General features: G+C 42.5%; 1 protein-coding gene and 1 long non-coding RNA gene across 4 annotated transcripts in view; one reads left to right on the top strand and one right to left on the bottom strand.

Moving 5' to 3' along the window:
* The window catches only part of LOC125004035 (echinoderm microtubule-associated protein-like 6), a 28,909-nt gene that overhangs the window by 11,440 nt on the left and 3,587 nt on the right, over positions 1-13,882 (top strand). Inside the window, exons 22-39 of one of the 3 annotated variants that reach the window (XM_047578362.1) lie at positions 114-266; positions 346-477; positions 1,102-1,190; positions 1,279-1,446; positions 1,526-1,727; positions 2,818-2,944; positions 3,988-4,066; positions 4,139-4,268; positions 4,871-4,969; positions 6,089-6,109; positions 6,198-6,212; positions 8,750-8,923; positions 10,437-10,645; positions 10,729-10,886; positions 11,357-11,471; positions 12,218-12,406; positions 12,488-12,660; positions 13,718-13,880. In XM_047578362.1, coding sequence (XP_047434318.1) covers positions 114-266; positions 346-477; positions 1,102-1,190; positions 1,279-1,446; positions 1,526-1,727; positions 2,818-2,944; positions 3,988-4,066; positions 4,139-4,268; positions 4,871-4,969; positions 6,089-6,109; positions 6,198-6,212; positions 8,750-8,923; positions 10,437-10,645; positions 10,729-10,886; positions 11,357-11,471; positions 12,218-12,406; positions 12,488-12,660; positions 13,718-13,880 — 2,396 coding nt within the window. The remainder of the gene's footprint in view (positions 1-113; positions 267-345; positions 478-1,101; positions 1,191-1,278; positions 1,447-1,525; positions 1,728-2,817; positions 2,945-3,987; positions 4,067-4,138; positions 4,269-4,870; positions 4,970-6,088; positions 6,110-6,197; positions 6,213-8,749; positions 8,924-10,436; positions 10,646-10,728; positions 10,887-11,356; positions 11,472-12,217; positions 12,407-12,487; positions 12,661-13,717; positions 13,881-13,882) is intronic. The other 2 variants (XM_047578363.1, XM_047578364.1) reach the window with 2 other exon arrangements.
* Positions 11,211-13,754, bottom strand: LOC125004083. Its single transcript, XR_007112309.1, has 3 exons — positions 13,655-13,754; positions 12,192-12,394; positions 11,211-11,458 (listed from the first exon to the last, which is right to left on the bottom strand). It is a non-coding gene; the product is annotated as an uncharacterized LOC125004083 (long non-coding RNA).

Below are 13,882 nucleotides of genomic sequence, written 5' to 3'. Positions count from 1 at the left end.
GTCCATGGCTGCAAGCACCTATGTGTGAATGGAAGGACAGGTCAAACAGCAGGAATCAATACAGTATAAATTAGTAATTAAATGTCGTTATTATTACCTGTGTCACCTGTCAGGGGGGCGGTGCTGTGCCTTCTCTCCTGACGGTAAAGCTCTGGCTGTCGGTCTGAATGACGGCAGCTTCCTGGTGGTGAACGCCGACACGCTGGAGGACATGGTGACCTTCCACCACCGCAGGGAGCTCATCTCAGACATCCGGTTCTCCCAAGGTGCCTGAACTCACCATCTCAGAGGTAGGAACGATGAAGGTGATTGGTCAGTCGCTGAAGACTGTGGTCTGTGTTTCAGATGCAGGGAAGTACCTGGCTGTGGCTTCACATGATTCCTTTGTGGACATCTACAACGTCCTGACCAGTAAGAGAGTCGGCGTCTGTAAAGGGGCTGGAAGCTACATCACTCACATCGACTGGGACTCCAGAGGTGAACACACCTGGACTGCTGCTATGCTAACTGCTAGTAGTACAGGCTAACTGTTAATAACTGTTAGGAAAAGAGGCTAACTGCTAGAAATACAGACTAACTATTAGTGATAGATGGTAACCGCTAGCAATATAGACTAACTGTTAGCGATAGATGTTAAGTGCTACCAATACAGACTAACTGATAGCAATAGATGGTAACTACTAGCAATACAGACTAACTGTTAGCAAAAGAGGCTAACTGCAAGCAGTTCAGAACTAACTGTTAGCAATAGATGGTAACTGCAAACTATACAAGTTAACTGTTAGGCTGGGTCCAAGGTTAAATATCTCATCCACTGTCAAAACTCAGTACAAACTTATAATGTGCCGAACATTAGCTTGCTATGCTAGGTGCCGGGACTGCAAACAGAACTTTAGAAACACGCTTATCTGATCACATCAAAGACCCAAACAAACTGAAGAAATGCAAAAGAGGCCTAGTCAAACTGTCAGCATCTCCGATAACGTGCTGACATGCTGTTAGCATGTTAGCCCATGTTAGTCCACAGTAAAGCAGTTGCAGAAAATGAATGAATGAATGAATGAATGAATAAGACTTTTCCTGGTGGTTTATCCTCTACAGGTAAACTGATGCAGGTCAACACCGGCGCGAAGGAGCAGCTGTTCTTTGAGGCTCCGCGAGGACGCAAACAGAACATCAGTGTGGCCGAGGTCAGAAACTCAAACACAGGTTCCTGGTTTGGTTCGTTTTATTTCACATGTGGTTCATCAGGGGCGTTTCTGTCTCTGTTGGGGTCAGTTTGAGAAGCTGGACTGGGCGAGCTGGACGTCTGTTCTGGGCCCAACCTGTGAGGGAATATGGCCGACGCTCAGCTTCGTTAACTGCGCCTCGCTCACCAAAGACCGCAAACTGCTGGCCACCGGAGACGACTTCGGCTTCCTCAAACTCTTCAGCTTCCCGTCCAGGGTGAGACGGGTGTCCAAGCTGGACTAGCTACACGTAAACTGTTCAACTCCTTCATCTGCTCCCGTTTCCTGTTATGCAGGGTCAGTTCGCCAAGTTTAAGAAGTACGTGGGTCACAGCACCAACGTGACCAACGTCCGCTGGTCCAACGACGACTCCATGCTGCTGTCGGTGGGCGGGGCCGACACGGCGCTGATGATCTGGACCAGAGAGCCCACGGGTCACAAAGAGAGCAGAGCGGTGGACAGCGAGGAGTCGGACGACGACACCGAGGAGGACGGAGGTAGCAACCAACAAACGCAGAGGATCAAAACAAAGAGCCTGGAAGATGTTGCTCATATTCCTGGATCAGTGTTTATTTATTATTAGCACAAATGAAACTGCAGTACAGATTTACCAAATACTTTTCTTTCTTTTTTTTTACTTTTAAGAACAGACAGGGTTCACGATGAAAAAAAATCTACCTCCTCTAATTTTTTTCTCATGGTTCTAATACTTTTCCCTGCAGATAAAAGTGGTAGCATACACAATAATAATATAATAATAATCTTCAGAAAACAAAAAAGGCTGGAACACCACTGGGGTCCCCCAAACCAGTGGTGCACTGGGAAGGAAACAGAGACTAAAACAAAATGGAAAAATCGTGAAGAAAAACACATAAAAAATCCAGTTCCAGTCTCGAATAGGTTTTTCTGCAGGATTGTTCCATTTTCTTTACACATTTTTATAGCACTTTTCAAATCGACATCACACGGTGCTTCACAAAAACAAATTTACAATTTAAAAACAGGCACAAAAAAAAAGTTAAACTCAACACCAACACAACACCACACAGTTAAAGACATAATTAAAAAAACTAACTTAGAACTGAAGTCAGTCCAACAAAGTCTCTGATAAGAGTAGGTTTTCCAGGACTCTTTGCAGGAACTATATTTATGGACAGTTTTAGTTGAATGCTAAATGCTGATCCACTCTATTATATATTTAATCCACTGATTAAATATGTAGTAAAAAGACAGAAGGCAGTAACATCACATAGAGTAAAACAGTAACTTTTAATGAGAGTTCTTTATCTCCATAGGTAACTTGCTGGCCCTGATGGAGGCTAAATAAATATCAGATGCTACTTGATGCTTCTTCTAATGTCAGATTCTTTCACCTAATTTGACGGGAACGGTCATTTTTCAAATTAACACTCTAGTCGCGTCTTGTCTCGTTACCTCCTGGCTGCTCATAGTTCTTTTTGTCATCAGACATTAGTTGTAGCTCCTCAGTCTGGATCTAGACGTTCTCAGACACCAACACTTCTTCATCCAGAGTCTCTGAGCCAGGCTCTTTGAGACTGGAGGTGACGGGCTTTGTTGTGTTTCCAGGCTACGACAGTGACGTGGCCCGGGAGAAGGGGGTGGACTACGTCACCAAGATCTACTCCGCCAGCATCAGGAACATGTCGGGAACCAAACCACACCTGCAGCACAGAGAGCTTCCAGTGGAGGAGAGGTAACCAGCTCAGACGCTGTATTAACACCTAATAGGGCTCTCACAGAAATACATTCAAGCCCAGAGTGATACTGTAGGACGTAAGAACGCTGTTTTACTTTTGTGAACTTTTTTTTACTTTTTTTAAAGAAAGAGACAGATTTGTAGACTGCACAGAATCTGCACAGTCTTCTTCAAACTGAATGAAAATGCATCATCATATATAAATATAGCAAAGCAGCAACTATAGAGATTATGTACTGACATCACTGCCCCCCCTCAGTGTCAAAAACACAGTGAAATGTATCAGTAAATACAGAGAGATCGGGAAAATGGGGATTATCACATCAAATTAAGGACAAATGGACTCAACAATGATCCTCACAGACTAGTATGGATTTTTAAAAGTGGATTAACCTCAGTTTCAACCTCAGTTAGTTTACATAACTAAACTTAAGAAGTAACTTAAGGTTTGACTTCATCAAAAAGTGCAGCATAAATTAATATTATCTGACACTAAATGTGAACCACAACACCAGGTTTCTGTGTCTGGATTCCAGTTGCTTCTTCTAATGCAGTGATCCATTTACTTCTCTTTTCTTTGGCAGATATCGGTAAAAATATAAAATATATCTCTGCTGCTTTTCAAATCTGTTGGTTCAGTGAATCACACAACAGCTTTTCACCATTTTTATATTAATTTTACAATATTAAATATTAAATATTATTTAATATTGCTATTAAATCCTGTGATTCAAACTAATGCTGCTAATCTCCATGATCGTCTGTCACTTTTTGCCCCTCGGTGGCCGTAACCATGGAGACTTCCCTTCCCTAGCCTGGATGAATACAGTTTGTCTCTTTTTGCTGTTTCTGTTACTGGTTACTGGGCTGTATTACGATTAGACGCCTCTTCTTCTTCATGGTTCCTAATAAATCAGTAGACCCTGATTAGACCTGAAAATGTTTCCTTCGCCTTCTCTGATTGGCTGAATGAAACGTGATGAAGTTACCAGATATGGTTCCTTGCCCCACAGAGGGTTAATGCTAATCCTTGTGTTCAGGCCTCCTGTGAGCCGAGCTGCACCGCTGCCGGACAAACTGCTGAAGAACAACGTGACCAAGAAGAAGAAAGTGGTGGAGGTCAGTACAAGTCGTCGGTTTGACGTCGGCCCGGTCGACACGTCGCCACCAATGTCTGTTTCTGTTTGTCAGGAGTTGGTGTTGGAGCACGTCTTCGGCTACAGAGGCTTCGACTGTCGCAACAACCTGCATTACCTCAACGACGGCGCTGATATCATCTTCCACACCGCCGCTGCCGTGGTCATCCAGAACCTCTCCGCTGGTCAGTGACACTCTTAAGTCAGGCCTTACGACCATGTGACCCTACAGATCAAGACACATTGAGCTAGTGAGGCAGAACGTAACAGTTCAAGACATCTTTTGTTCTGTTTTTTCATAGAACATAAAGTGGCCGTCTGAAAACAGAATGACAGTCAATTAAAATGCGTCTGCATCAAGTGAGCGTGGACATTTGTCGTACTACCGGTGTACTTACATGCAGTTTTACACTCTTTGCACATGGCAGCGCTTTTATCCAGCGCTCCATTCTTCTTGTAAAATCCAAAGTTATTCCACACTTTGGATTAAATCCATTTATATGTTTGTAATCGGGCCATTGGCCAGTTCAAGCTACATTCAGACTGATTCAGGAGTCCGTGTATGAACTCTACTTTTAAATCAAAACTGATTTTCTGAGTCAAAGCGGTAATTCGTTACATCCCTAGCTGCCAGGTTAGACACACAGTACAGAGGTTTTAGTCTGTTCCCATAAAAAACTATTGAAAACCTTCTGGTTATAACATGGACCAATCAGAAGACCAACGAGCGGCCTGTTGTTGTTTTTACTGTTGTTGAGTTCACTCTTCCTACTTCCTGTCTGGACAGGAACTCAGAGTTTCTACCTGGAGCACACGGACGACATCCTCTGTCTGACTGTCAATCAACATCCCAAATACCAAAACATCATCGCCACCGGGCAGATCGGTGAGTTCCCTCATCTCAGCTCGGAGTCCAGTGATGAATAATGGAACCAGGAACCAAAAAAAAGTTTTACTGTTGTATCCAGACTCACTTCTACTGGAGTCTGTTCATATCTGGAGGAAAAACAAATATCTCTGCATTAACTGGATAGTCCTCCAACCAATCAGAGACATTTGGTTGGAAACTACATGGTGCTCAGATGACGTCTATGACTACTGTTGCTACTCTGTCCATCACCACATTAAGCCCCACCCACAAACGATCTGATTGGATGATGAGAGTTATTATATTAGCAAAAACAGTTTGACATTAGCCTAAAGAAGGTATCATAATAATATGATAATGTTAGCTGCTATGTTACCCATGAACAAGCTAATGTTAGCCGCTTAGTTAGCCTAATCAAGGTAACGTTAACTACTACATTAGCCTTAACAAGCTAACGGTGTTTTCACAATGGTAACTGAAGCAAAACTGACCACATTAAGCCCCACCCAAAACTTCTGATTGGTAACATAGAAGACGATAAAAGTAGTGATGTTAGCATAAACAGTCTGACATTAACCTAAAGAAGATATAATAATAATAATATGATAATGTTAGCTGTTATTTTACCCACAAAGCTAATGTTAGCCATGTAATTAGTCTTAACAAGTTAACATTAGGTGCCATGTTAGCCTAAACAAGATAATGTTAGCTGCTGTGTTACCCATAATGTTAGCCACTTAATTCACCCTAACAAGATGAAGTTAGCCACCTTATTAGCCCTAACACGGTGATGTTAGCCACTTAATTAGCCCTAACGAGGCAATGTTAGTCACTTAATTAGCTCATTTAAAACTTTAGATTTGTTTTTCCTCCGGTCTGTGGCTCTCATGTAGGAGGAGGGGGCCCAAGCATGATCTGTGTCCTAAGCTAACAGCGCTTACATGCTAACATGCCCGGGAACCCTGACCCATCTGTCTTTATTTCTGCTGTAGTTGAAGCTAGTTTTCCAGCTGAGCTTTAGACTCGTGTGTATTTAATGAACCTCCATGTTGCTGTTGTCATGCATGATCTGGCTGCTGTCTGCCCATCGCACCTCTTTTCTTTTCCACTGCTTCCTCATTGTCACCTCATCACCAGGCGACGCCACTGACCTGCCAGGTAAGTCTGCGCTCACCTTGCTCATCACTCATCACTGGTCCATTCACATTACTGTTGGAGAGAGTTTAACCAGCTGGTGTCTCTGTAGAGGCTGAAGTGTCGGGTGAGTATCTGCAGTCAGGATCCTGCTCAGGTCTGTTCGTAGCTCGTCCTCTGACTGTCAGAGTCCATGTCTGCACTAATGTGGATTAAGATGAAAACACTTTTACGTCACGGTATAATAATACAACATGTAAATAATCACGCCTACTGTAAAGGGAGTTTAAGCTGTGAAGACGTTGAGAGAAACCAACGGCTTCATTCTCCAACAGATAGGTGTTCAGTTGTGTTTCAGTCTCTCTAATGACTGGTTGTCGAGTCTTAAACTCTTTAGTGTGAATGATGTCACTTCCTGTTTTTATAGGTTTAGTTAAATGATTAAAATGAAACAAGAAATTGACTCTTGAACGTAGATATCATAGCCTTATATTAACTTTACAAAATGTATGTGACATGTATTTTAGTGTTTTAGTTTGGCCCAAGTCCCACCCACTAACATGGAGTGGGTGGGGCTTATGACCTATACTGCAGCCTCCAACCACCAGGGGGAGCTCTTCTTGCTTTGGCTTCACTTTAGCCTCCTGAGACCTGGCGTCCTCATATGGGGACATTGTGTTTTCGATTTGTGGCAACTTATTCTGCACCTGTTGTCCTCATAAGGAGACACCTTTGTCTGTCATCTAGTGGTAGCAAAGGGTCAATACACTAATTGACACTAAAAATAAATTTATGCTTATTAACTTTTCTAGTTTGATATCTCATGAGAGTCAGAATCAGAAAAGACTTTATTGCCAAACATATTTGTACATACAAGGAATTTGACTTGGTGTTGTTACATAAAAAAATAAATAAATAAGATAAAATGAAATAAGTGTAAACATACTGATATACACACTTAAATATACAAAATATACAAAAAATATATTCATATGTACAACAAATCCATGTATACAACAAAAGGAACATTTAGAGTGGTATGGTGGTGGGTTTTGAAAGATTCAAATGTAACAAATTCTGTCTATATTAACAAGCTATGTTGCTTTTTAGCAAGTACTCGTTTGAGGACGTAGGGACTTCATTGTTTGTATTTCTGGCACAGCCACGTTCAGATATTTAAATAAACAATTATTATATTTTGGTACACATCTTTGACTTTATACAGTGAAATAATGCCTCTGTCCACAGATACTCCACAAAAACTACTTCTAGTTCAAATATGATGCTTACTTTTTATATTTCTTAGTTCCTACTAATCCCAAATACCTTGGAGAGATTAAAAATGCAATTCCAAACAAAAGCTTGGTTCCCAGGAGGTTAGAGGAGCTGTCATGGCGTCCAGTGGTTTTACAACCCGTGGTTTAGAGGTGTTTTCAGATTCCTCCACATTAGTGGGGGCATGGTAGTAGGACGTCAGACTTGTCTTGGCAGCATGTTAAAGTAGCTGAGCTGGATGTTGACAGTGTTTAGTGTCTGTGACTGATTCAGAGGCTGTTTGGGTTCGTTTTGCTTGAATATGTCGTATTTATGATTGAACGTATGAGGCATAGTGCTGTGATCCAGTGACGGCACATTAACTCTTTATAGCCACAATCACACGGGTCTCAGCTCAGGACGGATCATTGAGCTCCTGTTAACTGGTGCTTAGGTTCTCATTGAATTGTCCTGATCCTTTCCTCGCTTGGTTTGGTTTGGAGTCTGTGGGTCGGGTAAATTTGACTTTAGAAATAATAGATGTCCTGTGTGATCGTGGCCAAAGAGATGAATCCTTTGCTGTGAGTGAGTGAACATGGTTTGACCTACAGTAGAAGCAGTTGTTGGATCAGCATGTCAACACCAGTCTCCTCAACACCTTGTCCTAAAAATGAAAGTAGTGAATGATCCTTTAAGCGTCCATGGATTGGCCCCTACCTGCCCCCTTCTCCTTGAACTCATGAATCTTAGCTTGTTCCACCCGATACTCAGTATCTCCAGTTCCCCTTCAGTTCATTTGTTTCTTCATTACTTGATGTTTTGCACCTTGATTCCATGGTTCTGTGTTTCCATTTGTTCCCTCTTTTTTTGGGTTCCACGGCTTCCTCGCTACCCCAGGTCCCAGTTTTGTACCTCTGGTACAAGGGACCACTGTATCTGGAGTCTTAACAGGTTTTTGATGCCTTGATTCCTTGGTTTTCTGACTTCCTTTTGCTCTTCTTACCATCGTTCCCTGGTTCCTTAATTTTTGTGTGCATGTCTATACCTGAATCCTTTGATCCTGAGCTTTGTATCCGTGGTTATCTAAACGATTTTGGTCCTTGGTGAGCACAATTTGTGGGATGTGTAGTAGCAGTGGTCTGTGAAACCCACGATTTTGGTTATTGAAGTCATTGGTTCCACAGTTGTAAGGATGCTGACGACTGTTTGGCCCATTGACTATCTGAAGGCCTTTGGTCAAGGGTTCCTTGCTAGCAGGGTTTGCAGCCTCCTAGGTCCGGTAGTTCCTTGGTACCAGGGGTACCGGTCATACCTCAGGTTCCTGTCCATGGTTCTTTGGATGTTAAGGACCTGAGCTTCTTACTGCTTGTGTTCGGCCGTGGTTTCTACGTTTTTGGTTTCTTCTCGCAGGCCTTGCCCCGTCCATCCATGTGTGGGACGCCATGACCAAGCAGACGCTATCCATTCTGCGTTGTTCACACGCTAAAGGTGTCGGCTACGTCAACTTCAGCGCTACAGGAAAGCTGCTGCTGTCTGTGGGGGTGGAGCCTGAACACACCATCACAGTGTGGAGGTGGCAGGAAGGTACCTAAGAGTTCTTTAATAGTAAAATAAGAGCTGTATTATTTATGCAGAACTCACTAAAAAACAAACAAAAAAAAATGAATATTTATTTTATTTATTTTACGGAGCCACAATTTTTTGTGTCCTTCTCAATTGAAAAAACATCAAAACATCAGTGGATGAAGTCCTGAATGTAGCTATAGAGAACACAGTCAAACACATGAAACAGAAGTATTATACTTTTGTTAATTCTGAAAATGAGCCAATATTACATTATTATATCTGTGAGGTGCATCTCTAGGATTAAAAGTTAATTTTAAGGTTAAACCAGAGTCCATGTGTTCAGAAGTGTTTCCATCAATGTGATGAGACTGATGTTTGGTTCAGTTCCTGGTTTAGTTTCTATAAATCAGGGATTTGTCTCCGTCTCCATCTTCACAACACATGTTTGCGTCGAAGTGTATGATGACAACAGATGAAAGGAGCTTCGTGAGGAGCTCAGATATAAAGAGTTGTTGTTGCTCATCAGGCTGGAAAAGGTTCCACAACCATCTCTAAAGAGTCTGGAAGACACAATTAATCCGCAGAGAGTCAGACAGATTGAAGACGACTGTTCCCCTCCACAGGAGTGGTCCACCAACAAACATCACTCCATCATAGTGGGAGAGGAACCAGAGGAACCAGAGGAACCAGAGGAACCCAGGGGAACTTCTAAGCAGCTAAAGGCCTCTCTCACATTGGCTGATGTTAATGTTGATGAATCCACTCAACAACCAAAGACACTGCTCTCTGTCCACAAAGAACATGTGGGACAATGTTTAGTGGACAGATGAGACCAGAGTAGAATAGTTTTGTTTAAATGTTTGGAGATGAACCAACTCTGCATTCCAGCATCAGAACCTCATCCCTCCATGAAACATGGGGGCGCTAATGTCCTGGTTTGGGCCTGTTCTACTGCATCTGCTCATCATTGATGGACCAATGAACTGTGAATTCTACCAGTGAACTCTGAAAAGAAGAAAATGTCAGGACATGAGTCCATGAGCTGAATGTGAAGAGACACTGGGTCATGGAGGAAGACAAGGAGCCCAAGAACACCAGTGGTTCTCCAGAAGAACCAGATGAATGTTTAGGAACAAGTCAAAGTCCTGACCTTCATCCAATAGAAATTTTGTAGCATCAGTTGATGAGAGGAAACCACCAACATCTCAGAGCTGAACTGGTTCTGTTTTGAGGAATGGGATCAGATTCCTTCAAGCTGCTGTCGACACTGATCAGCTGTTACCATAAACATTTAGTTACAAGGAGCTCACAGACTCACACACCCGACACAAGAGTTCCCATAGTTTAGCACCTCCCAGATATGAACAAATTATTGTTTCTTAATAATAATTTTCTTAATAATAATTTAATAATAATCTCAATTTGCTTCTCTTTGCCTACTGTGAGGACTTGTGTGGAAATCTTCTGATGTAGAAAATTCTGCTCTAACACCATATGTGAGAATCTATTTGACCGCTGGTTTATCTCTCAGGTACCAAGGTGACCAGTAAAGGGGGCCATGCCGAGCGGATCTTTGTGGTGGAGTTCAGACCTGACTCTGACACCCAGTTTGTGTCGGTGGGAATCAAACACATCAAGTTCTGGACTCTGGTCGGAGGTTCGCTCATGTACAAGAAAGGCGTGATCGGCTCGGTGGAGGACGGCCGGATGCAGACCATGCTGTCTGTCGCGTTTGGTGCTGTAAGAGATTGTAAAAGCTCCTCTTCTCTCAAATAAATGATTGCTTCATGAATTTGTGGTAAATCTGCGTTCGTCTCGTCCAGAACAACTTGACGTTCACTGGTGCTATCAACGGAGATGTGTTCGTTTGGAGGGAGCACTTCCTGATTCGGGTGGTGGCGAAGGCCCACAGTGGTCCTGTCTTCACCATGTACACCACCCTGAGAGACGGACTCATCGTCACCGGGGGGAAGGAACGACCGTGAGTCCTTTACAGACAAGTGGTTTGTTCATATCCACACGTTGACTCAGGTGTAGGCTGGTCATACCGCCTCAAGCCGATGCTTATTTGTCTACTGTCCAATATTGTAAGACATCTGGTCTAACAAAAGTTTGGCAAAAGAAAATGATTGGCTAAAAGTGGTGTCAATCATCATTGGTTGGAAACAAACTACATGTGTCAGCTGCATCATAGCATCATGCTACTAGAAGGTTACTAACGTGCTGAGAAGACGGATCTCATATGATACAGAGTGGTCAAAAGAACATGCATTTATAGGTAAAAGCATTAATGACGACTCGCCTGCCTTGTGGCACTGCTCTTTATTGAATAAATATAAACGGACGGACATCCTACTCAGGTGATGCAGCTTCTAGTTTAGATTGATAAACAACAGATGGACAGTGTTGAGGTTCATGTTGGGGATCCTTTAATGATGTTGGTGTTCTCAGGACCAAAGAGGGCGGTGCTGTGAAGCTCTGGGACCAGGAGATGAAGCGTTGCCGAGCGTTTCAGCTGGAGACTGGCCAGCCGGTGGAGAACGTCCGATCCGTCTGCAGAGGGAAGGTACGAGACAAAGTTATTGGGCTGACTTTCAAAATGTCTCGTGTTATTTGACAGGAGCTAATAAAGCTGTCAAACTGCTAATTAAGAAGATAAAGTACGTACTTTAAAAGTCGCTGTTTTACTCTACATGAAGTTATTGCCTTCTGTCTTTTTACTATATATTTAAACAGTGTAGGGTAGAGCGGATAATGGATTAGCATTAAATGTAGCATAAATGTGGTTTCTGGAATGGATCCTTCTTGTGTATGCTACATCTTTTCTTTGTAATATCTGATCCAACCTTATAAATGAGCACGGACAGAACAGCAGGCTGATATCCAACTCTAGAAAGAGGATATCTAGAAGTGAATAAGAGAGCAGTGTAGATACAGGCTGGTACCTGGGTGCTACAGATATTAGCGTCATTAAATTGGTCTAAAGTTGTTAGTTACAGTTTGACTTAATGTATTAATTAAAAGATGAAGAAAATGCAGTCGACTAAAACTCTAAAATATAAAAATGACTAAATGTCGTAACTATACAACTGCTCCCTGTAAGGAAACAACTGGAATGTGGTCATTTTACACAGTATCATAAGTACATATTTATTTGGTTATATGATTTATGTATCTTCCATATCAGTTTCCCATCCACCACCTACCTACCTACCTACCTACCTACCTACATACCCACCTACTTACCTACCTACCTACCTACCTACCTACTTACTTACTTACTTACTTTCTGTTGATTCTCTCTGGTCTAAGGGTAAAATCCTGGTGGGAACCAAAGACGGGGAGATCATCGAGGTTGGAGAGAAGAATGCTGCCTCCAACACCATGATCAACGGACACACTCAGGGAGGGATCTGGGGTTTAACAGCTCACCCTTTCAAAGACGTCTTCATCTCAGCCAGCGATGACGGGACTATCAGAATCTGGGACCTGGGTGATAAGGTATAGGTTTAACTTCAAGACCTCTTTGCTCAGCTCCCTTGGTGCAACATTCCTGTAATCTGTTTTTTTGGTTTGTGTTAGAAACTCCTGAACAAGGTGAGTTTGGGTCATCCTGCCAAGTGTACGTCCTACAGTCCTAACGGTGAGATGGTTTCCATCGGCATGGAGAATGGAGAGTTCATCGTCCTGCTGGTCAACTCTCTCACCGTCTGGGGCAAGAAGAGGGACCGCAGCGTCACCATTCAGGACATCCGGTAGGACACCGGTCTCCAGTCGACACTAGAGCCCTATTCACGTACAATTAGTTCTACCTGTGGTTCAGAAGTCACCCGCTATGTCTGTGTTTTGTTTGTGTGTGTGTGATTAACAACATCAATCTGTTATGGCTCTGCTACTTTCCATCTCACTCCACTGCATGTCAGAGACAGCTTTAATTACTTTGCCATTCATAATGGATAATAAAAAATATGTTTTTGATACTATAGTGGTGAAAAAACGTTTTCGGACACCCCATGCATTTGTAAAATAGTGCGTGAAGAATCACTCTTAGGTGTTCAAGTGCAATTTCTCATAGTACAGTGACACACAAATTCATTAATACACAGGATGAGATGTTACAATCCCTTGTGCCATGATCTAAGGCAAAACTCCCTTAGAAGCCAGGTCCAACTGGACAACCAACCAGCAGACCAGTGGTCAGCTACTAACTATGTCAGAAACGAGATACAATTAGCATACAATTATATAATTAGCCTAGAAACCAGCAGTAGGTAATAGAGATGATGGGAATGCAACTACACTCAGACCAGGACATCTCATCCTTCTGCCTATGTCAGAATATCAGACAAAATACTAAACAAATCCTAAAATAGCCATTAAAAATAAACAAATGCTTAAGAAATTTTGAGTATTGGGTCATTTTGGTACCAGTTTCTGTCATTTGTTGAATTTGATGCCGACAATGTTGACATACTGAAACTGTCAAGAAGTTAGTTTTTCTTGTAAGTCTTTTAATTGCCGCTGTTGACTAGGCTAATTAGCTGGTGTCTGTTAGTGTTTTTATTTCAGATCTTGGCAGAGGGGAGAAGTGTTGGTTGAAGTGTAGCTGCATGTCCCATGACCTCTTACCTGATGCTGTTGGCGAGGCTAGTTAGTAACAGAAGTCATTATAATTACACCAAATACATAAATGACAAATAAAAGGCTCAGTCAGAGGAAAAGAGCAAATGTACAAACAAGACTAATTACCGTAGGACCCAGATATTTCTCGTCTCCTCTGTGCTGGGTTACGATTGGTCTGTTTTGGTCCAGGTTCAGTCCAGATAACCGGTTCCTGGCGGTGGGTTCAGTTGAGAGCGCTGTGGATTTCTACGATCTTTCTCTGGGACCATCGCTCAATCGGATCGGCTACTGTAAAGACATCCCTGGCTTCGTCATCCAGATCGACTTCTCTGCCGACAGCAAACACATCCAGGT

Source organism: Mugil cephalus, chromosome 2, assembly GCF_022458985.1.
Source record: "Mugil cephalus isolate CIBA_MC_2020 chromosome 2, CIBA_Mcephalus_1.1, whole genome shotgun sequence".
Lineage (NCBI taxonomy): Eukaryota > Metazoa > Chordata > Actinopteri > Mugiliformes > Mugilidae > Mugil > Mugil cephalus.
This window is presented reverse-complemented; position numbering and strand designations above follow the sequence as displayed.